Source organism: Sebastes fasciatus, chromosome 2 (genome assembly GCF_043250625.1).
Source record: "Sebastes fasciatus isolate fSebFas1 chromosome 2, fSebFas1.pri, whole genome shotgun sequence".
NCBI classification, from domain to species: domain Eukaryota; kingdom Metazoa; phylum Chordata; class Actinopteri; order Perciformes; family Sebastidae; genus Sebastes; species Sebastes fasciatus.
The window spans coordinates 25,155,312-25,178,564 of record NC_133796.1 but is presented as its reverse complement, the minus strand read 5'-3'; the positions used below and the strand labels follow the sequence as shown (position 1 = coordinate 25,178,564).

The following is a 23,253-nucleotide window of genomic DNA, read 5'->3' as shown; positions in this document are numbered from 1 at the left end:
CTCAAGTTATGTGAATGAAAATGGGTTCTATGGGTACCCACGAGTCTCCCCTTTACAGACATGCCCACTTTATGATAATCACATGCAGTTTGGGGCAAGTCATAGTCAAGTCAGCACACTGACACACTGACAGCTGTTGTTGCCTGTTGGGCTGCAGTTTGTCATGTTATGATTTGAGCATATTTTTAATCCTAAATGCAGTACCTGTGAGGATTTCTGGACAATGTTTGTCATTGTTTTGTGTTGTTAATTGATTTACAATAATAAATATATACATACATTTGCATAAAGTAACCATATTTACCCACTCCCATGTTGATAAGAGTATTAAATACTTTACAAATCTCCCTTTAAGGTACATTTTGAACAGATATAAAATGTGCGATTAATTTGCGATTAATCGTAGACAATCATGCGATTAATCGTGATTAAATATTTTAATCGATTGACAGCCCAAATTGGTCCCAAGAATTGGAAACTATAGGGGACACTTGTGGATGATGTGTGTGTGCAGATTACTGTGTGTGTGTGTGTGTGTGTAATTGAGTGTGTGCCTGCTTGTGTGTTTCAGAGATCCACAGAGACTTCTTACACAGGCCTCCCTCAGGATACCTGCCAGAAGAAATCTGGAGGAAAGCTGGTAAGAGCCAAGCGTCCCTTTCTCTCTATTGTCTTCATGATTGACCTCACACGCACTAACAAAACACACACACACTCACACACACACACAGTAACCACCATCAGTCTTCACGGCCCTCACCCCGGCCTCAGAGACACACAGAGCAGAGGCCTTACAGCCGTAGGTCCATCAGGGCAGAGGATTGGAGGCCCTCTGTGTCATTAGGGCTAAATGCCCTCCATCTGTCACCACTATGAAAGGCCACTGCAGATAAAGCTGCAGTGAAAATGCAGTCACCTGGCCCGAGGCAGGCCGCAGCAGCGCAGCACAGGTTGGAGCTTAACCGGTCTCCGTTGGCCTGAGAAACACACACACTCTCAAGTTTTTTATATTTTCATTGTGACTGTTTTCTAGCCGCATGCACAGCACACAAACGTATTGCTGAAGTGAATCAAATACAGACATTTACAGACAAAATAATCCTGATGTTTTTGGCTCCGTTTGTAGCCAAAGGGAAGCAGGTGGGAGCGTTGCATTGCATGGGCCTTCTTCTCGTATGCTGCATGTTAGCTAGAGCCCATCCCAGGAGTCGTCTGGCTCAGCCCTTGTTCTGCCCCGGTCCCAGCACTATTATGTTGCAGTCATACTCCAATACCCTGCGGAGGAAAGACGCTGGCTGCTGCTGTCAGCAAAAATACTGGGCAGCATTTTCGCCAGCAGAAAAAAAAAGCTCTTTTAATTGCAGTTGTTTTTCATACAGGTACTACAAGCATCCCGCTCTCGCCAGCACTAAAGCACCTCCAAAACAGGCAGGGTGAGTAACATATCTCCCTCCCAACATCTCACTTCTAGTATGTGTGTATGTTAGCGTGTGTCACCTCTATCTCAGCAGCCAGGTAGTGTGCCTGATGTAGCTGCAGCACCTCTTGCTTTTAATTAAAACCAGACACATATTCTCTGGTCTGGTTCAGGTTGAGAGACTGCAGTGCTTTTGAAAAAATAAGATCTGAAGTGTGAAAAAGCAGACAGAAATAACACGTCTCATGGACTTGCCAAATCCCTGCGGAATTAAAACGTTAATATTGCTGTCCCCGTGTTTTCCATTAAGTGCTAATTGCCCCAGCATCTGCTATGCAGTCTCCTTGATAAGAATTAATTAAATTTGCAAACTAATCTTAGTGGTGCATGCATTAGGCCAGATAATTGAGAAGCTCGGGATAATGCAGATAGTGTTTTGCAAAGGAGAGAAGAAAGAGGAGGAGGAGGAGGGGTAGAAGAGAAATGAAATGGATAAAGGTAGAGAGGGAATGATGGGATGAAGGAAAGCATTGAGACGTGTGTCTGAGTGCGACTGTATGTTGACAGGATTGACAGAATATTAACTTTTTAGCTCAGACATGCACACACAGCCATGTACATGTACACAGAAAAGTGTTGGATACGGCTCTCCCCGCTGCCTATCTTTTATTTTGAAACAAGTGGAGTGGAGCGGCAATGGAAAAGTGACAGTTATTTATGAGTTCCCTTTCAAACAAACACTGGCTGGAGGAAATAGTTCCTACTTGGTTGGCCTAACACACCTGGATAGCCACTTGTATGTGTGTCTTAGTGTGTCTACTTTGCACATCTGGAGGAGGTGGAGCAGGAGGGAGAAAGATAATTTCATCTTTAAAAACGTTGCTGTGTATTTGATGGCAGAAGAAAATGACAATTTTAGTGGATTCATATCTTGCGATCACGACACCACATTAGCATTTGATTAATAAAAAGTGTATATTTGGAAACCTATTTCTCAGGTGGATAAAGCCCCTACGAGAAATCACGTAGTGTACATTTGTTGTGCGCCGTGAGGCCAATAATGAAAGATGGCAAAATGTAATCACTCCTGCCTCTCACTGAGAGGAGACTGCGGGAAGTTTCTATTTTCGATTGCCATCTGGAAAGGAGTCTACACACCTGCCTGTTGTGAAAACACAGCCTCCTCACTCATACAGTTTGTGCTTCTGCTGGAAGAACAAAAGGCCCCATGATAAAATCTACATCGTAGGAAGCCCTGCAGTGGGGATACGCAAGCCCGCTGGTGGGCAAATTATTCACTGTAAACTCTGTCTAACAAATTCTATTAAAATAATTCTTGTGACAAGATGACAATCATGCAAACAGGGAATCCCAGGATGTTGTTTGAACAGCCAAGTTAGTGACAAAACTTTGGAGACATCTGCTGTTGTCAGCGCTGGAAATTATTGTGGCCAGACGTGTTTTAATTAATTATTGAAGTCTGGCTGTTTCCCTTTTCTGGCAGAAAGAAAGTTTTAAATCTTGGATGATGTACATCTGTTCATGGAGATACAACAAGATGGCAGCTTAAAGAGCCTCAAAGGATGACAGAGCAGGCAGGACAGAACGATTGTCGTGAGCACTAACACCTCTCTCTCTCTCTCTCTTCCTCTCTCTCTCAGAGGAGGCGGTGAATGAGGTGAAGCGACAGGCGATGTCAGAGCTGCAGAAGGCAGTGTCGGACGCCGAGAGGAAAGCTCATGAGATGATTTCGGCCGAACGCTCTAAAATGGAGAGGGCGCTGGCCGACGCCAAGAGGCAAGCCTCTGAGGACGCACTAACAGTCATCAACCAGCAGGAGGACTCCAGTGAAGTGAGTATCACAGACCCCCCATCTGCATTTTGCTTAAAGCTAGGGTAGGCAGTATATTTGTGCAATCATTGGGCAAAAATTCCATAATAACCTTTCAGCATATTGTAATTCAAGTGTTCTGAGAGAAAACTAGACTTCTGCACCTCCTCATGGCTCTGTTTTTCAGGCTTTAAAAATTCAGCCCGTGACGGGCCAATCACAGGTCATTTCAGAGAGAAAGCATTCTTATTGGCTGTTCTAGAAAAGTAGATGTGCGTGCACGTCCCTTCAGATGACGAAAGCCTGCAGGATAAGTTTCTATTCCAGCATTGGCTACAGCTGCCTACACTGCAAAGCAACCCAAAAAAAAGAAGATGAACTTCTCAAAAATAGAGTCTGACAATACCGGCGAAGCGTTTCAGAGATGGAGAGAAAATGTAACTAACAGTTTTGAGCTAGCCTCACGGCTACGGTAGCTACAGCAGTAGCTCGAGAAAAGCATAATTTTCTCTCCATCTCACTAATAGTTGAGCCTTCTGTGTGAGCTCACCATCTCTGAAACGCTTCACTGATACTGTTGCTCGCTAGACGTTAATTCGCATAGAATTCAGGATCACAATGATGACCGGGATGATGTTTGAAATGAATGACTAGTACTCCTACAGGTTACTGTGTGACGGATGATGTTTGAAATATAATATTGTGAAAGGTTATTATGGAATTGTTGCCTAATAACGCCAAACATAAACTGCCTCCCCCAGCTTCAAGTCTCCTCTCATTTATTCTCTAATTCTGTCACTCTTCCACACTCATTAGCTCCATCCATTAGCCCTCACTTTGTTCCCATTATCCTCTAAAGTTATCCCACATTGTGTAATCATACAGCTGGCATGCTCTTGGTTTGGTGCTGCACCATGTTGTCATCATTATTGTAGAAGCAGTCCAGTTGTCTGTGTAAATAAAAGCAGACCCAGATGGCTGGAGCAGAGTGCCAGGCTGAGGCCATTACAGAGCAGTTGACCACCACCTGCTGGTTACACAAACCAGTGGCGCTGGACAAGGACTTAAAGCCTTCAAATCGAATCCCTTTGCAAAGAGTAGAAGAAAAAAATGATGATCAGACAAAGTCTATATAATTAAAACACTTATTTACGTTAAGTTATTTAAGTTTCAACATTATGTAAGAAAGAGAAAACTTTCCTGGGACAAAAAAGAGACTTATTTTTATCAACCCACTCTCTCCCCACTGTCTCAACAGAGCTGCTGGAATTGCGGGAGGAAAGCCAGTGAGACGTGCAGCGGCTGCAACACGGCTCGCTACTGCGGCTCCTTCTGCCAACACAAAGACTGGGAGAAGCACCACCACGTCTGTGGTCAGGGCCTGCAGGGGATGCCAGGGGGCAGCAGCGTCCCTCTAGGCACCCCATCCTCGGCGTCCTCCAGTGCGCCCCCCACCCACTCGGAGAGCACTCCTCCAGGAGCCTTGTCCTTGGCGGGCCAGAGCAGTATTGCGGGAGGGGCTGGCAGCGGCAGCGGAAGTGTCTCTGCCAGCCCCAAGGAGAGCAGTTCCAGCAGTGCCTCTCGCTCCACGACTCCAGCTACCCCCGCCCTACTGGATGCCACCTCTCGCTGACGTCTGACCCTCGTCCCCTCCCTGCATACCGATGCGACGGTGCCCACACTCCACACAAAACCAAACTGAGGAATCTTCATCGCACACTGCTCCCTTTCCTCCTCCCCTACTTCAGTCCTTATTGCCCTCTTATCCTTTTCTCACTACTTGATTATAGACTGTTTTTCTCCACTGGTCACCTTCCCCCCCAAAAAACTACTTTTTCTGTCTCTTTCACAACCATAAATACAAAGATTCCAGCCTGGGGTTCAGTGTAGTGGAAAGCATGAATAGTGTCTCCTATCTCTGTCACAGAAACATATCAGATTTGAGCTTTGACTTGAAGATGCGACTAAGATGCGCCCTCAGTAATGTAAGCACGTTGTCCACATGAGGACACAAGACAAGGGCTGTGGTAAGGCATTGACGAGGCTGATTAGCACTTGGATTGGATTTCCCTTTAATTTAGCGATGTGCACTACCAGTGCAAACAGTTCACAGATGTGGCACTTATTCTACAGCGTACTAATGGAGACAGCCACGGACAAAATACCTGTTTTTTTTCAAAAGGATGAGGGAAGGGGAAAAACCTGTGATGCGATTAATTCCTCAGAAACACAGCTTAGTATTTATTAAATGTTTCTTTCTGGCTTTAAGGGAAAATAAAGAAAAGTCCAAATATTCTAATAAAGAATAGTAGTGATGCTGATGACGATAATAATGATATGAGAATAAATTAATTTTAAACTGCTAACTACCTTGCTAGCGAGCCAAGAAGATCTACACCGGACTCACCTCTCTGCACCATTGTGAACCCAAATGAATTCAAAGATGAAAAAGTAACATGATCCAAACCTTTGTATTACACTGCCAAAGTGAGTAAGTAAGCGATAAGGAGAAGCACTCATCTTATAACCAAACACAAAGCAACACCACCTCCTCAGCAGATAAGCCAGCCCTGAGAGGACCAGGCTGCAGAGACGCTGCAGAACGGGACCCAGAGATAGTCAGACATTAAAACAAAAACTAAAAAAAAAAACTGTGACCTGCTTTGATCTGCAGCAGCCTCCTGCAGTCTGGACACAGCGATTCCTCAGTGATGGCCCAGACTAGTGAATATGGACAATGCTGTGAACTTAGAAAGACTTAATGAAATGGATGGAAACCCTGCCACAGTGTGATTTTTTTTTGTGAATGGTAACAGAAAGGAAAAAAAAGAGGAAAGTTAAAAAGCTACACAGCCTCAAAGGAGATGAAGACATGGCAAAGGAGCTGCCAAAAAACCTCAAAACAAGCTTGAAAACATTGTCCGAGAAGGCATTGCATACTAAGACGTATGAGAAGATTGTTTGTATTTTTTAAGCTCCACAACGAGGAGATACTTCAAGGAATTGCTGTTACCTTTACATTCACTCCCTCCTTTTCCAAAGCATGATAAACAGATGAAAGAGCCTAGTGAAGGGCGGTGTAGACTTCTCTCTCTTTCTACCTCCCCTCACCCCACACCTCCCTTCTACGCTCTTCCCCGACTACTTGACTCGAGTCCGCCCCTCTAACCCACCGCCTGCTTCGGACAGAGCCTCGGAGCAGGCACGTGGGGAAGGGTTCGAACCTGCTTGTAGATATCGTTCCTCTTTTCAAATTTCAATAATGTCTCTTGTCGCTGATGTCCACATGTGCTGCCCTTGTGTATATCCAGAAAGATGGACTTTGTTTTGGTTTTGTTACCTTTTAATTTTTTCCTCCTATGAGTTTCGGGCTGAGCAGTGAAGTCAGACCAAGGAGGACACTCGCTTATGAGAGGAAGAAGCCCCACATTGTACTTATTGTTTGATTTGTTGTATCTATATTAATGAGATGAAAACCCCCTCTTGTAGAATATTTTGTATTGCTCGCATTGTAAGACAGTGAGAGGACGGAGGTGCAATATGAAGAGAATTCAGCTACTGAATGGAACCTCAGCAACATGCCCATAGGGTGTCATATAATATAGATACATATAAATATATTTAAAGTAACATCAGTAACTTAATGTGAATGTACATAGTATTTAAAGAGGTCCAAAAATGTGTTTGCCAAATAACAGAAACCTTTAAAGTTTAATGATTTTCTCACAGTACATTTATTTCTCAAATTTATCCATTTTTTTCTCCCATACAAGTTAAACAATTTCAATTTTCACACAAATCAAAGTGTCACGTGACCCTGAGTGGAGGAGACTGTTGGTAGCAGAGGTAAAGTACCACAATGCATGTAGCTGAAAATGGATGAAAACAGATTAAGGGTGGATGGACGATGCAAGACTTCCAGAACATATTTATTTATCAGGCCTCAATTTACAATGTTTGAAAAAAATCCAAATCGTACTACACCAAGAAAATAACATATTTATTAGGGCTGCACGATTAATCCAAATTTGATTGAAATCACAATTTGCCCTACTGAAATTTTCAAATCGCAGGAAGTGCAATTTGTTAAAGGTGAAATATGAGTCAAAATACCATTTTAAATTAAATATTGTGGTGTTGCAGAAATGTCCTGGCCTACATATCATATTCTAAAGACTTTAGAAAACATCTTTGTTTGGTACAGATCCCCGTAAAAAATTACACCATAATCAATTTTAATATGTTTTGCAACGAAAATGAGTATAATGATGTATCATTCCCTCTGATGTCGCAAATCATAGCACAATATCAGTCAAAATTATTATACAATTAGATATTTCTTCAAAATCGTTCAGCCCTAATGTTTATGTTTCACTTCAATCTTCTTAATTTGTGTGCGTTGGCGCAATTGGGACTAAATGTTGTCATTGTCATGTCTTCATTCACCCCAGGTCAGTTTACATCCTGCAGGAGGGGACTCAACAGTGTGTGTAGTGACAAAAAAAATCCCAAATATATTCAATGGTTTGGATAAAAAGGAAAAAAGTGGTGGCTCAGTTTCAAATTTAGCTCCTTCACAACAAATTTAGGAAGCTTGATATATCATGTCAAGTGTCGTGTTTCTGCCACTGTCGTGACCCTCTCTCTCTTGGTCTTCATCAACATCTGTGTGCGTGTGTGTGTGTGTTCGGTTAGGAGTATTTGTTTCCCCCAAGGTACAGGACAAGCCATTACTGTAGGATTAAGTGATATGCCAGTGTTAAGCTACAGTAAACCTCAAAGCTAATTTTGATACCCACTCTTTGCAATGTTGCTTTCCTTTTTTTTTATTTGTAAGATGCAGGTTGAGCATAAGCTGCAGATCCGGGACGGGTCAAGACTATAGCGTCACCTCTTTAGTTTTTGTTTTTTTTAACCAGTCCTTTCCACATGTTCCAGCAATATGATCGTCTCTGGTAAACACATGTATGCTAAACAGTCTCAAGGCCTTTACTTAAAGCTAGGGCTGCAACTAACAATTGTTTTCATTGTCAATTAATCTGTCAATCATTTTCTTGATTAATCGATTAGTTGTTTGGTCTATAAAATGTCAGAAAATGGTGAAAAATGACGATCAGTGTTTCCCAAAGCCCAAGATGACGTCCTCAAATGTCTTGTTTTGTCCACGACTCAAAGATATTCAGTTTACTTTTTCGGTAAAGGAGGTTGTGCTTCAACAGACCCAAAGTCATAGAAGCATTAAATGTGATAGGATAGCACATCCCAGATTTCAAAATCAAGGAGGACAAAATACTAGCATTTCACTCGTTTAATTGGCTTAATTATACAAGTGAAATGCTAGAACTTTGTCCTCCTTGATTTTTAAATCTGGGATGTGCTACCATATCAGTTTACTGTCATAGAGGAGTAAAGAAACCAGAAAACATTCACATTTAAGAAGCTGGAATCAAGAGAATTTTTACTTAATTTTTTCTTAAAAAATAACTCAAACCGATTATCAAAATAGTTGCAGATTAATTTTAATTGTTGACAACTAAACAATGAATCGTTGCAGCTCTACTTAAAGCAACAGAGGGCCTGCAGCAGCCGTGCTCACACAAATGTAATCATTGTAAACCCCTACAAAGTTGGCCTCATACACGCTTGGACCAAACTTGGAAAAAAAAATGGGTAACTTTCTTTTTGCAGCGAGTGGCATAGAAAACAAAAGTGAATGATTTTATTTGGGACACATAATTCAAATGGGTGGTTCCCCTGCATCTGTGTGTAGCATTTATGAATGTGTGTTATAATTACTGTGATATGGTGTTGACCTCAGCCTTTTTGTGTCATTTGCTCCTTTTGCCCCTGACATCTAATTCCTCCAGACCACTCTTCATACCCCCCCTCCCCCCCTCACACTAGCTACCTCCTGTGACCATACAGCTAACCACCAGGAGAGGTTGACCTGGACTTTGAAAAGCTGGGCTGAGAGCAGACATGGAAACGCACGATAAAAGCAATCATATGAAAAACAAAAGTGTTGAAAGGAATTGCCATTACTCACAATGTGGAAGAATATTTATTCCCACCGGACCTCACCTGTTTGATCATATCCCACTAACCAAACCGATAGTTACACATACAGTCAAACCTGCATATTACCAAACTGAACACAGAATCAACCATGACATGCCATTTGTTGTCCAAAACCAATAAAAGCACAGACCAAAGTAATCTATTGCCATAACAGGCTTTGACACCGTGTGTATTGACAGACCAGAAATAATAAGGTTAGAGCTCCACTACACCAGTTAACCAAAGTGTCTGAAATACACACAATCAGGGCACGAGAGTGAAGAGCATGCTTAATGAAGTTTCAAATGTGTAGAGTTTTTATTCAAGCAATCAAAGCGCTTGTTGTCTACATATTGAACGGTGCTTCTGTAAAAAATAATAGAAGCATCTCCTTTAGAAAAGCCTACTGATTGCGTGTTCTTACAGTTACAAAGCCTTGCAGAGATGAAATGAATGCATGGTGGGTGTGTGTATGTGACTGGTCGTGTGTGTGTGTGTTTTTGTAAAAAAAAAAAAATACCTTTTTCTTCTTGTCTCTGTACAAACTACTTGAAACTTTCAGAGCTTTAATGAAACATCCCAGACAGACTATAGTGGCAAATCGATTCACAATATGTAGCAACAGCTTTGTGCAGTAAAATACCATGTTTGCGTACAATATCCGCATCAAAACAACATTGTAATGGCAGTTCCATTCAACTCTTAAATGCTTGGCTTGTGCGCCTCCTTGTCTGTGAGTAAGCCCTCAGATAAACTAAACAAAGCCAAACCCAGTAGATCACGTATAAATGACCAAAATACAACCAAAAGCTACAACTTTTCTCTTTAGATTTCACTGTGGTTTAGGATTTTGTGTTAGGGAACTTCAGCGTGGTCGATCGTATGGGACAAACTGTCCTTCACTGCTCTTTCCTGATTTCATTGCACAGGATACAAAAGATTCAGCTCAGCTGGAAACTTCATTAAGTCACGAAACAAATGAGATTGATGACGAGGTGTCATATACTTTTCTCTGTGAAGATATTATAGATGGCAAACGCATAAGGGCTCTGCTTCTTGTGAATATCATCCGAGGGTCTCCGAACACTTTACATCTTTTCTGTTTGTTAAACTATGTACATGATATGGGCAAAACGCATGTTTAGAAAAGGCAAATATTAGCAGGTTGGCATTTTGTCTCTCCCTACCCCGACCAGTAACTCTACCAATGAAGGCTCATCTGATGTGATGGTGACACGCCCTTCCTGTGAAACAGGCACTGATGAGTAGAAAGCTAAAGTGGCAAACAGTGGATACAGCACTTGTTTTCCCCAAAGCCATGGCTCAGGATGGTCCTGTTTTTACCTTTACATGAATTGATTTTTTTTTTTATGTGTAGGGAAGCATTCTATACTGTATTGTGCAATACATTATTACAGAAAAAACATGTTTCTGTAGGAAAGGTTGGCGCTTTGAAGATCTTTCTCCTTCTGTTTTATTTCCCACTTCAAAAAGGTCCTGTTGCCGTTTTTAGATGAAGTTAACTGTGCCAGAAGAATTAAATTCTGATTTGTATTTATTTCTTGCATGCTTTCCTCCCCGTTGCTAATACCGCTCTTTAACTGTTCGCTCTGTTGGATGTGTGAAGCTGTAAAACATTCTAATTCAGGTTATTGTCTGTGTTGAACAATGTAACTGTGTAATTAAAACATGAAATGAAGTATTCATCACTCTCGTTGCTTTTCTTCTTTAAGTGCAGACTATATCCCCAGAAAAGGAAAATGATCCACTGTTATTCAATCATTAGTAACACATACGGTATAATGTAAACTTCAGAAGGCATATGATTGCATTCCCTCAGCTACAGAATTATGATAGCTGCAGATCTAAATAACGACCAATATAATTATTAAATATATTTTTCTAAATATATTCCAACAGGCTCTTTTACAAAAAATAGTACTAATCATATATACCACAAACGAATCACAAACAAGCTCACTCCACTGTCACAAGTATTTACAATTTCAAAGATGCTTAAAAACATATATTCATACACAAACGAGTTCACATGTCTTCTCAATCATATTTGAATTTGACCTAACTTCTGCCAGGTTCTTTAACCTGCCTGATGAGTCAGTCGTTACAGACTCCAAATTTCATTTATATCCACAGGCTATGATTTTAAATCCTAGTTGGGATCCCACAGTTTCCACTGATGCCAAATATGTCAGACCGAATTTAGAGAAATGTAGAAAATGCACAAGACGTCTAGAATAATTCCATTTAATGAAATGGTGCTGTCATAAAACTATTGTGGGTTATGAGTAATAATTAATTCAGTACAAACATCATATTGCCTCAATAAACAACTGAATATATGAGATACTGTCAGAAAGAAAGGCAAGCTATGATTCTTCTAATCCTCTTTTCCTATTTCCTCTGGTTTCAAATTTTTCATTTTACAATTCTTGCGGTTAAAACCTGCAATAATTCTCCCAACATGTTTTCAAATTGGATTATTTTGTTGTTTGCTCTATTGTCGTTTTCACATCCTTAAATAACCAGCATATTTTTTCCAGTGGTTTAAAGTTAAACAGTTTCAGGGGATCTATTAGCAGAAATTGAATATAATATTCATAACTATGTTTTCATTAGAGTATAATCACCTAACACTAAGAATCGTTGTGTTTTCGTTAGCTTAGAATGAGCCCTTCATAGGGAGCTCTAGAGAGCCTTTTGCGGTTTTATGTTACCTGAAGGCCACTATAGTTCTCCAACACACTTGTGAAACTGCGATAATGTGAGCTGCAGAGTGCAAAACCGCGGTAACGCCAGCCGCCGTCTGACTTACGTTGCTCCTAAAGTAGTGTTATTATGGTAGTGATGGCGGAAGGATGGAGTGAGCGGAGGGGTACTCTGCTGGTTGCAATCTGCAACCACACCATTACATGCAACAAATCCTACACACTACTTTTAATGTCAGAAAGTTTGTGGTTTTCTAATGTTCAAGTGTAGTTTTCTTAATTACACTGAAAAAAAATAGGCATTTTTTCACTGAAAATACTTTGACATTGCGCAGTAGGAAAAGCACCGATGTCAATAATAAAATGAAAGATGGCTGAATTTCATTTAGCTGTATTAGTTTCAGGGTCCTGGTATTGTGCATGGCTCACCGTCACACTGTCATGGTTTACTGGGACACCTGAATAAAATTGAGCGATCATTGTGGTGGAGCGAGCTGTGAGTGAAGGCAAGCAGGCAGAGGAGCAGAGTACAGCAGAGACTCCGGCCCTGGAGACCAAAGCTACGGTCTCCCCTGCGTCCTCCGACCGCGGCCAACACTGTTTAACAGACGGGCTTCACTAGATATAACCTTGCGGTTTTGGTGCTTCTGTGTAGTTTGTGTTGGAGTCTTGTCTGAACAGCGTAGCCACATGCGAGCGCGCATAGGACACTGACCCGGGTGATTTATACGTATAAGAAGTTACAAACAGTCCCTTTAATGTTTTCAAGAAAGAAATCAAGCTATATATTAAGGCGATAACTTCAGCAAAAATCAAAAAGGCTAGTAAAACAGAGAGACTGTGCTCCCAATTTAATGTTTTTACTTAAGTTACTATTTATTTATTTATGTATTCATACTGACCCCTCCCATGTTTTATTTAATTCAATTTTATGTTTGTTTGTTTTCTATTTATTTATATTGTATTGTATGTATGTGTGTATATATATATATATATATATATATATATATATACAATTTAAGGTGGTGTTTGACTAAATTAAGTTCTAATGAATATATGTATATAAATAAATAAATAAATACATTTATCTTTTATATATATATATAAATAAAAGACTAAATGTCACTTAAGTTACTATTATTTATTTATTTATACTGACCCCTGGCATGTTTTATTTAATTTAATTTCATTCAGTTCATTCATTTCAGTTTGTTTGTTTTTTTAAGTTATATTTGTATCCCTTCATTTCCTTTATATGTATTTACCTATGTATGTATGTATGTATGTATGTATGTGTATATATATATATATATATATATATATATATAAATAAATAAAAGACTAAATGTATTTATTTATTTATATACATATATTCATTAGAAATTTCCTGTAATTTAGTCAAACACCACCAAATCCATGGAAGAATTTCAGTTTTATTTAGAAGAATTATACCATTTACTGTAAATGAAGGGAGATCTCCCCATTTATTATTATTGCAGTTGTAATGTTAGTAGCTGTATATATCCTGGGTGAGGTGGGGAGGAGAGAGGTGGGTGCTGTAGGGGCAGAGGAGAAGAAGAGGAGAGGAAGAGGAGAAGAGAAGAAGAGGAGAGGAGAGGAAGAGGAGAGGAAGAGGAGAGGAAGAGGAGAAGAGAAGAAGAGAGGAGAGGAAGAGGAGAAGAGGAGAGGAAGAGGAGAAGGGGAGGAGAAGAGGAGAGGAAGAGGAGAAGGGGAGGAGAGGAAGAGGAGAAGAGGAGAGGAAGAGGAGTAGAGGAAGAGGAGAAGAGGAGAAGAAGAGGAGAGGAGAGGAAGAAGAAGAGGAGAGGAAGAAGAGAAGAAGAGGAGAGGAAGAGGAGAGGAAGAAGAGAAGAAGAGGAGAGGAAGAGGAGAAGAGAAGAAGAGGAGAGGAAGAGGAGAAGAGGAGAGGAAGAGGAGAAGGGGAGGAGAGGAAGAGGAGAAGAGGAGAGGAAGAGGAGTAGAGGAAGAGGAGAAGAGGAGAAGAAGAGGAGAGGAGAGGAGAGGAAGAAGAAGAGGAGATGAAGAAGAGAAGAAGAGGAGAGGAAGAGGAGAGGAGAGGAAGAAGAAGAGAGGAAGAAGAGAAGAGAAGAAGAGGAGAGGAAGAGTAGAAGGGGAAGAGAGGAAGAGGAGAAGAGGAGAGGAAGAGGAGTAGATGAAGAGGAGAAGAGGAGAAGAAGAGGAGAGGAGAGGAAGAAGAAGAGGAGAGGAAGAAGAGAAGAAGAGGAGAGGAAGAGGAGAGGAGAGGAAGAAGAAGATAGGAAGAAGAGAAGAAGAGGAGAAGAGGAGAGGAAGAGGAGAAGAGAAGAAGAGGAGAGGAGAGGAAGAGGAGAAGAGGAGAGGAAGAGGAGAAGAGGACAGGAAGAGGAGAAGGGGAGGAGAGGAAGAGGAGAAGAGAAGAAGAGGAGAGGAAGAGGAGAAGGGGAGAGGAAGAAGAGAAGAGGAGAGGAAGAGGAGAGGAAGAGGAGAAGGGGAGAAGAGGAGAAGAAGAGGAGAGGAAGAGGAGAAGAGGAGAGGAAGAGGAGAAGGGGAGAAGAGGAGAGGAAGAGGAGAAGGGGAGAAGAGGAGGAGAAGAAGACGAGGAAGAGGAGAGGAGAGGGGAAGAGGAGAGGAAGAGGAGAAGAAGAGGAAGAGGAGAGGAGAGGGGAAGAGGAGAGGAAGAGGAAGAGGAGAGGAGAGGGGAAGAGGAGAATGGGAGGTTCCCCTCTCTGATGAGCCAATGAGGAAGAACATCCTCCTCCAGCGTCTCTCTCTCACGTGCTTGCCGCTGTCAATCAATCCACCGCGTCATGAATCTCATTCACAGGTGATATCTATTAGCTTACCTCATATCTGCTGTCAGGTGTCGCGTCTTGCGGACCATCAGACCTGTTTCCTTCCTTCCTGTGTGTGGGAGAGATCTTATTATATTTGTGAGTCGGTGTGTTTGGCTCAGTGCTGCAGTCCGCTGGTGCAGATGCCATGTCTGAGCAGTGAGCATGGCGGAACATCATCTGGAGTACGGCTACCTGGAGGGCGAGTCCATCCTCGGGGAGCATTACGCAGAGGACCCGGTGGGTAATGTCGTCTAAACTGTGAATGGAAAAAGGGTGTCGTCACGTTTGTTTGCACGTACAGCTGGGGCGAACAAATGAGGACTGTGACGTTGGATAAACATAACGCTATCTATGCTATGTGGTGTCGTTATATATCACTGATATATGTGCATAAAGAGCCACATCCTGCACTGTACTGGAGGCTGCAACATGCTGAGTGAACTACACGTCCTGGTTCAACACAGTGTGCTTCTAAATTATAGGTTCATGCACTGAGATGACTGATGGTAAAACCCTGTTTCACTGTATAGATGTTGTCCTGCAACCTCAGGCCAGCTACATGTTCAACTATCACTTGTGTCTGGGCCCAATTTCAATATATTTGTGATTGACTAAGTCAATTTGGTGCTTTCACAAGATATTTACATTGACAATTTAGTTAATAACTTGGCCTAAATGCTGTCCAAGCAGTTCATTTTCAGATATCAAACCAATACTTTAAGGGGAAGTGTTTCATTGTAAAGCAGATCAATAAAAATATAATATTAGTTTGTATCTTTTTTTAAATCACATAACAAATATGCTCAAATCATAACATGGCAAACTGCAGCCCAACAGGCAACAACAGCTGTCAGTGTGTCCGTGTGCTGACTTGACTATGACTTGCCCCAAACTGCATGTGATTATCATAAAGTGAGCATGTCTGTAAAGGGGAGACTCGTGGGTTCAGAGGTCAAGGGACCCCTTTGAAAATCGCCATGCCAGTTTTTCCTCGCCAAAATTTAGCATAAGTTTGGAGCGTTATTTAACCTCCTTCCAAGCTAGTATGACATGATTGGTACCAATGGATTCCTTAGGTTTTCTACTTCATATGATACCAGTATCTTCACTCTCGCTTTAAAACTGAGCCCGCTACAACCTAAAAATCCCAAGTTGCGTTAATGCGTTAAAAACATTAGGGGCATTGAAGCAAATTTGTGTTGACGATTTTTTTATTGCGTTAACTTTGACAGCCCTACTTCCAGTACATTAAGATGTTGGACCACCAGAACAGCTTTAATGCTCCTCGTCATAGACTCCACACATTTCATCCAAATGATATTCACTTATTTGGTGTTTTGATGATCCCAAAATCTTCTATACATGAAGGTGTTAAATTGATCTGGTGACTCTGAAGACCACAGCATAATTTTCAGTCTCAAATCATTCCCCTTACGCCCTGTGCAGAACATCTTTATCCGTTGTGTTTCTGCACTCATTTATTCCTTCAAATTGTCACCCAAAATGTCAGATTTTCAATGTTATGTTCTGTTTGGAGCCACATTGACTTCATGTTCTGATCTCCATGCTTGTGTGTGTGTGTGTGTGTCAGGAGCTGGCGGCCATCAAGGCCAGAGTTCAGGAGCTGGAGATGGAAGAAGAGACAGAGAGAATGAGGGAGGAGGAGGAGAGGTGTGATGCCATAGACATGCAGCTCCTGACCAGCAGCCCCCGGCCTGGTGAGACAGCCCGTGCGTCTTCTCCACCTTCGTGGTTTGTCACTGTTGTCACATTGGTGTACAGCTAAATACTGATTATGCATTTGGGAAGCCTCGACAGTGTATTTTTAGCCAGGTGTGTGTGTGTAGCATCACAGCCCTCCAGGCAGGTGAGGTAGCTGCATCCTTCACCATCTGGCTAACACCTGGGACGCTTCACTGTGGTCACAATAGTGTTCACATGTGCCTCATCACTGCCCAATGAGACGAAGCAGTGAGCTCCAGAGAACCAGAAGGGTCCTCCTTGCTGCCTGTGGCTATTTTCTGCCTGTGTGCGTCTCCTCGTCCCCTTCATACTCCTCCTTCCTCCCTTTTGCTTCCTCCTCACAACAGAGATGCAATCAGCCGGATTCTGAGATATGTGTTATCAAAGATGATACAAGAGATGTTGGTGAAATGGAGTGACGTCCCTGTGCAGGCAGTATTTTCTTCATATTTAATGCATAAAAGCAGTGTAGGCAGTTTGTTTTTTGTTTCCTCCACAGGCCCTTTCTACAATATGACTCCTGAGGAGAGGATAGACGCAGACAACCGATCGGTCTATGTAGGAAATGTAAGACTTGCATATGTCTTTTCTTCACACTGAACATGTTTTTACACACTCCCTGATCTGACACACTGTTTAACAAATCCCAGGTAGACTATGGTGCTACCGCAGACGAGCTGGAGATCCATTTCAACGGCTGTGGTCCCGTCAACCGGGTGACCATCCTGTGTGACAGGTTCTCGGGACATCCCAAGGGGTGGGTTCAACTCATGCATACAGTTTGCACTGTTTGACCGTAGAATACAACTCTTAAGCATGCCGTCTTTTCTTCTTCCCCTTTCACAGCTTTGCTTACATTGAGTTCTCTGATCGAGACTCCGTGCAGAGTGCTATCGGTTTGCATGAGACCTTGTTCAGAGGGAGAGTCCTTAAGGTGAGGAGCATCACACTACACGTTAGTCTGTAGAGAAAACCCTCAAACTAGTTACTGTAGCTACCCATTCTCACAACTATCAGTAAAATCTCAGTGGTTGCACTGGTAGCACACGCAGCCTCCAGCACCCTGGGTACTACTCACACGGGATTTTAGGATACATAGATGGTTAGGCATGTGTTTGAGTTGGTATGGGGAAGGATACGGATGGGAGGGTGTGTTTTTAAGGTGAGATTTAGATTAATAGAGCTCAAGTTATGCTCATACTGTATATATTCTGCAATTTGACACTCCCTCTTATCATGATTATCCCTCCTGCTGAATTGAGAAGTACCATTTGTACTGTAGATACAGGGACCTCACTCACTGTTTGGAAGTACAAACAAATATAAAAGGTCATATCATTTGGGATTGATTCAAGTGTCACTTTAGTAATGTTCCTTTTTAAAGCAAAGCAGTCACAGCACCTGTTACGTTTTGAGTTGGTCTATTAGATGTGAATAAGTTGTCTTTTCTATGCAGCAAGACTAGAGCTGCAACAACTAATCCATTAGTTGCCAACTATTAAATTAATCGGGAACTATTTTGATAATCGATTAATCGGATTGAGTATTTTCTTATAACTTTATCCATCTGTTGATGAACAAGTTTGCTTCGCCACTCACTGCAAAAAGAAAGTTAGCTATTTTTTTCCCCAAGTGTTTATGAAGCCAAATTTGTAGGTTTTAAAATTATCAGTATTCAATTTGTGTGATCACGGCTGCTAGGCCCTCTGTTGCTTTAAGTAGAGCTGCAACGATTAATCGATTAGTTGTCAACTATTAAATTACCTGCCAACTATTTTTATAATTGAGGTTTGAGTAATTTTTTAAAGAAAAAATTCCAGCCTTTTAAATGTGAATATTTTCTGGTTTCTTTACTCCTATATGGCAGTAAACTGAATATCTTTGAGTTGTGGACAAAACAAGACATTTGAGGACGACATCTTGGGCTTTAGGAAACACTGATCGAGATTTTTTCACCATTTTCTGACATTTTATAGACCAAACAACTAATCAATTAATCGAGAAGATAGACAGATTAATCAAGAATGAAAATAATCATTAGTTGCAGCCCTAATCAAGACATTAGGTTTTTCGGTTCTATCACTAAAGAAAAGCCATGTTAGCTTTTCAATTGTCCTAAACCGTGCAGTAAAACCAGTGTTCTTTGGCTTGCAGGTAATGCCTAAAAGGACCAACATGCCCGGCATCAGCACCACAGACAGGGGAGGACACCGAGGTGGCCACACCAGAGGCAGAGGCCGAGGTTACCGTCCGCCCCGATACCCTAACAGCTCTCGAGGTAGGTTCCGGTACCAGTCGACCAGGCCACCACATCAAACCCCCCACCCTTACTACGGAGGCCCCGCGGTGGGGAAGAGACAGTGGGGACACATGGACTACCACGAACAGATGCCTAAACGTTACCCATGTCTTCTTCTCATCACCCCACCGTCGGAGGAGTTGGGGCCAGGGTCGAGTGGACAGCACTACCCTCAACAGCGCTAGCACGACCCACAGCGTACATACTTAAAGTGGACGAATAGAACTGATCATTTTAAAAAAAAGTGTTTCCAGGCATTTCTGAGTTGAGCATCATTTGAGAGATCCAGAACGGACAGAAGAGATGACTTTCTAAGTTGCATCAGTGCTTCAAGAGACTGAGGCCAGAGCTGTTGCATTATAAGCTTATGTTGCAGTGAATGCATGGGACAATCCTCAAATTGTTATGCAGTTGCATCTCTTACTGTTTTTACAAACGGATGTGAATGTATTGTGTTGCTGCCTGCAATGTCATGTATAAATCCTCCCTGTGTATAACTTATAAGTTCTTTGCTATGTAAGTGAATAAATAAAAATGATCCGCTGATCCATTTGTAGTAAAATGACACACATGCAGTTATGTGAAACAACAATTATGTTTTTATTACTTCTGCATTTTAATAATCAAGGCAACATGAAACAAAAAAAATATGATTAGGGATGTTCTGTACAGTGGAGGCTCAGAAGGGGTGGAAGAGATGTCAGCCAGTTTGCACCATCATTCCAGATACGATGCCATCAAAGGCCCTGGAGAATGATTGGTCAACAATTAAACAACACGAGATTAGGGAAATATCAGTAATACAATTGTTTTTGGAGTATCAAGTCAAGAATAAACTCACTTGGACTGAATGGTGTCCCCGGGATTGTGGAATGGGTTGCACATTACATCGGTGAAAGAGTTGTGTAATTTTCTGAACATCTGGAATAGAACAAGTTACAACTTCAAACTTTAGATATAAACAAAGCACATCACAAATTGTATTGTGGGGTCATGTGTATGTGTGCATGTGCATCCTAAATTCAGGTTTCCTGATATTTCTTTGTTTAAAACACGATGTGCATGGTAAGGATTCTGCACTAGGGACAGATTACTGAATTGCACAAATAACTTGACTTAGAAAATGTAGAAAAGCTCTTTGTACATGCAAAACATCATTGATTATATTGTACTGCTATTGTTTTCTGGAGTTGGTTTACATAAATTTAGCCATTCGATCATTACAGATCACACAGTGAGAAACTGAGATATCACTTTTCTGTTAGTTCATAAAATCACAGCTGAGGCATAGGGAAACAAGGTATAATTCAGCACTTGCACATATGCTGTATAACTAGATAAACATCCTGACACAGAACATTTGTAGATGTGTATTAAACAATGCAAATGTGGCTTGTGAAGAATTATGCATGTGATTATGATTAGACATGCAATAAGCTCAACTTACACTTCTAATTTCATTGTCCCGTAATGATGTATTTGACGAGTCCACAACAATGACGAATTTCACCTTGGAGTTGGTTACATAGCCATATCTAGTTCACCAGTCAAGGATATTAAGTTTCCCCTGTAAGAGACTATCAACAGTATGTGCAGGGATTCCAGGTCCACTGACAGAAATAAAAAAAATGTTTACTGCACATGTTTTAACAATTCTCAAAACCCTTAACATCCAGACATATACAATTCTACAACAACAATAAGGGAAATACAATAGTTTACATGTCCAATATGGGCATACAGTATATAAGGATTTCAGCATCTTTCTTGATTAAAAGGTGTGTACATTTATTTATGTTCTTCAGATGTAAAAAAGATATGTTGGCAAACTTGTTAAAAGGATAATCAACTTTAGATCACAGTCTAAACCCTGTCATAGACTGATGATCTAGTCATATATAGATAGATGATCTAATTAAAAGATAAGTGAGGCACTTGGAGCACTTGTCTGGTGGGGTTTTCCTAACCCTTAAAGGTCCCATATCATGCTCATTTTCAGGTTCATGCTTGTATTTTGGGTTTCTACTAGAACATGTTTACATGCTTTAATGTTAAAAAAAACACCTTATTTTTCTCATACTGTGTCTAAATATACCTGTATTCACCCCTCTGTCTGAAACGCTCCGTTTTAGTGCATTTCAATGGAATTGCAACAGAATTGCGTTGCTAGGAAACAGCTTGGGTCCATGTTTACATCCTGTCAGCTGATGTTATTTACATACACTGCAACAGGAAATAAACTGGGACACTTTTAGTATGTTTACATTTAAAACCGTGAAATGGTCTAAATATTGTATATTCGTGACATCACAAATGGACAGAAATCCTGACGGCTTGTTTCAAACGCAGAGTTTCTGAATACGGGGCTGCGTGTATTTCTCCATGGAATTGAGTGTTTTGATACTTTCACAGTATTTATATAGGACTTAAAGGGACTGTTTGTAACTTCTTACACGTATAAATCTACCGGGTCGGGATCTCATGCGCGCTCGCGTGTGGCCGGAGTCTCTGCTCCTCTGCTTGCCTTCACTCACACACTGCGCGCGTTCTCGCTGTCTCGCTTCACCTCTACACGTGAACGCGCGCGCACACTACACACTGCAGAAGAGTTAGTAGCTGAGACTATCTAGTGAATGTACAGTGGACGTTTGTGCAGAAATAAATGCTGCAGCTCCTCCAGACCAACAGAGGTTTCCCGTATCTTGTGAAGTGACGGGGCTCCGCAGCGAGAAACGTTATCGTCTATGACCGGGTGCCGGAGGGAGACACCGGCACCCGGTCGGACACGATAACGTTTCTCTTCCTGCTTCAGCCTAGGAAATAAATTAACAAACAAAAAAGGTGCATTTTACAATACAAACATTAAAAGGGGATAATCTGTCATTAAAAAAAATCTACTTTTTGGAAAATAGGCATTTGGGCCTAGGAGGCTGAAGCATCGGGGCTGAGGCAGGAAAAGCCAACACTAGGATCAGCAGTGATTCATGGAGAGACCTTCGTCTGGTCAGCTAACATTACTGCCAAGCAGCTCAAATATAGATTGATATTGTGGTTTTAGCTGACGTGTGTCGACTCACTGTTTTGAACGATGCTCGTTCATGTCTATGTAGAGCGAGCAAGCGCGACCCCGACGCTGACTTTCGTTGATTTAACGGCCACAGGTGTCGCTGTTAACAAGCATTTCTGAAAGTTACAAACAGTCCCTTTAAACCTGCTTATAATATAAAAGACATGAAAATCTCACTTTTTACAATATGGGACCTTTAACCTTTATAAAAAACAACAACCACAAGGATACACTTTGTAGTCTTCAGTGGGATAGAGCAGACCCAGGTACAGCTCTCTCTGGTCTCCCAGAGACTTGCCCACTGCAGAGATCTTCTCCTCCACCACATCCAGAGAGGTGTGCACTGTGTAGTGGAACTTCAGCTCATTCTGAGTGGCCACACTGCGGATATACAGCGGGTAGTTCTGGGGAAAGGACATACAAAGAGTACAGGAAACACAACATGTCAACATAGATGCAGCAAACTGTACCAGCAGCCAGTCTTTTAAAAGCATGCTAATGTTGTTAGCTCTGTCACTCTGATGGAGCTTCCTGTATACAGAGAAAGCTGTCATCTGCTTAAAGACTATTATAAGAATGATAAAAGATATGTTTGACATTGTAAAAATCAGGCTACGGATAAAACCTGAGACGTTTAATCGTCATTTAAGCCATCATTTACCTCTTTTGCGATCACTGCTATGCACACAGCCATGTTCCTCTGAGCTGTCAGGTGACGTCATGTGACAACGCTGCATTCACACGCTGTTGGACAAGTGGCCACTCTGATGAAACACGATATGATTACGTCCGTGTGTTTTGGCCGTATTATAAAAAAAACAACGTATTATTTGTAAGAAAAGTTGTAAATATATACTGTTATTATTTATTTATTTATTATTTTATTTTTTTATTATTTTAGTTACTTATGTACTTGTTTGATATGTTGTGCACCTTATGTTGTTTGGTATGTTGTTTTGACTCTATGTACTTTGAAAAATTCAATAAAAAGATTTATACTATATACTTTTATTAACAAAAAGTAGTCTATTTTTCTATTATTTCCGAGCTATTTTGAATACTATATTGTACGTCCTTATGTGTACTACTTTATCAAAAAGTCCTGAATGCACCAACAATCAAGGAACACATTTTTACAGCTTTTTTCTACAGTTTGATGATTTTAATGACAACGCTACCACACATGATCTATAAATCTAGGAAATACAAATCAAATAAGCTAAAAATAAATGTAAAAACCTAAAATAATTGAAGCAAAAACACCTCAAAACCATTGCGCCAC

At 41.2% G+C, this 23,253-nt stretch overlaps 3 protein-coding genes and 1 long non-coding RNA gene across 8 annotated transcripts in view; 3 read left to right on the top strand and 1 right to left on the bottom strand.

Moving 5' to 3' along the window:
• cbfa2t3 (CBFA2/RUNX1 partner transcriptional co-repressor 3) overlaps nucleotides 1–5,899 on the top strand; it is a 46,997-nt gene extending 41,098 nt beyond the window's left edge. For all 4 annotated transcript variants that reach the window (XM_074615330.1, XM_074615348.1, XM_074615338.1 and 1 more), the window contains exons 9-12: nucleotides 572–640; nucleotides 1,380–1,433; nucleotides 3,079–3,269; nucleotides 4,507–5,899. In XM_074615330.1, coding sequence (XP_074471431.1) covers nucleotides 572–640; nucleotides 1,380–1,433; nucleotides 3,079–3,269; nucleotides 4,507–4,881 — 689 coding nt within the window. In that variant the 3' untranslated portion in view covers nucleotides 4,882–5,899. The remainder of the gene's footprint in view (nucleotides 1–571; nucleotides 641–1,379; nucleotides 1,434–3,078; nucleotides 3,270–4,506) is intronic.
• An 8,980-nt stretch (nucleotides 5,900–14,879) lies between these two features.
• pabpn1l (PABPN1 like, cytoplasmic) lies at nucleotides 14,880–19,687 on the top strand. 2 transcript variants are annotated; one of them, XM_074615774.1, is made up of 6 exons: nucleotides 14,880–15,099; nucleotides 16,454–16,592; nucleotides 17,105–17,172; nucleotides 17,256–17,362; nucleotides 17,452–17,539; nucleotides 18,760–19,687. In XM_074615774.1, the coding sequence occupies exons 1-6, from the start codon at nucleotides 15,025–15,027 to the stop codon at nucleotides 19,087–19,089; spliced, it is 807 nt and encodes a 268-aa protein (XP_074471875.1). In that variant the 5' UTR covers nucleotides 14,880–15,024; the 3' UTR covers nucleotides 19,090–19,687. The 2 variants fall into 2 exon arrangements, with proteins under 2 accessions (XP_074471875.1, XP_074471882.1); XM_074615781.1 differs by having other exon boundaries at nucleotides 14,884–15,099; nucleotides 16,454–16,580.
• trappc2l (trafficking protein particle complex subunit 2L) lies at nucleotides 19,481–22,784 on the bottom strand. Its single transcript, XM_074615856.1, has 5 exons — nucleotides 22,633–22,784; nucleotides 22,203–22,375; nucleotides 20,352–20,439; nucleotides 19,746–19,825; nucleotides 19,481–19,650 (listed from the first exon to the last, which is right to left on the bottom strand). Exons 1-5 carry the CDS (start codon nucleotides 22,663–22,665, stop codon nucleotides 19,605–19,607), a joined length of 420 nt encoding a protein of 139 aa, XP_074471957.1. The 5' UTR covers nucleotides 22,666–22,784; the 3' UTR covers nucleotides 19,481–19,604.
• LOC141756283 (uncharacterized) lies at nucleotides 21,527–22,132 on the top strand. The gene is made up of 2 exons (XR_012591433.1): nucleotides 21,527–21,644; nucleotides 21,831–22,132. It is a non-coding gene; the product is annotated as an uncharacterized LOC141756283 (long non-coding RNA).
• Nucleotides 22,785–23,253: the final 469 nt, after the last annotated feature.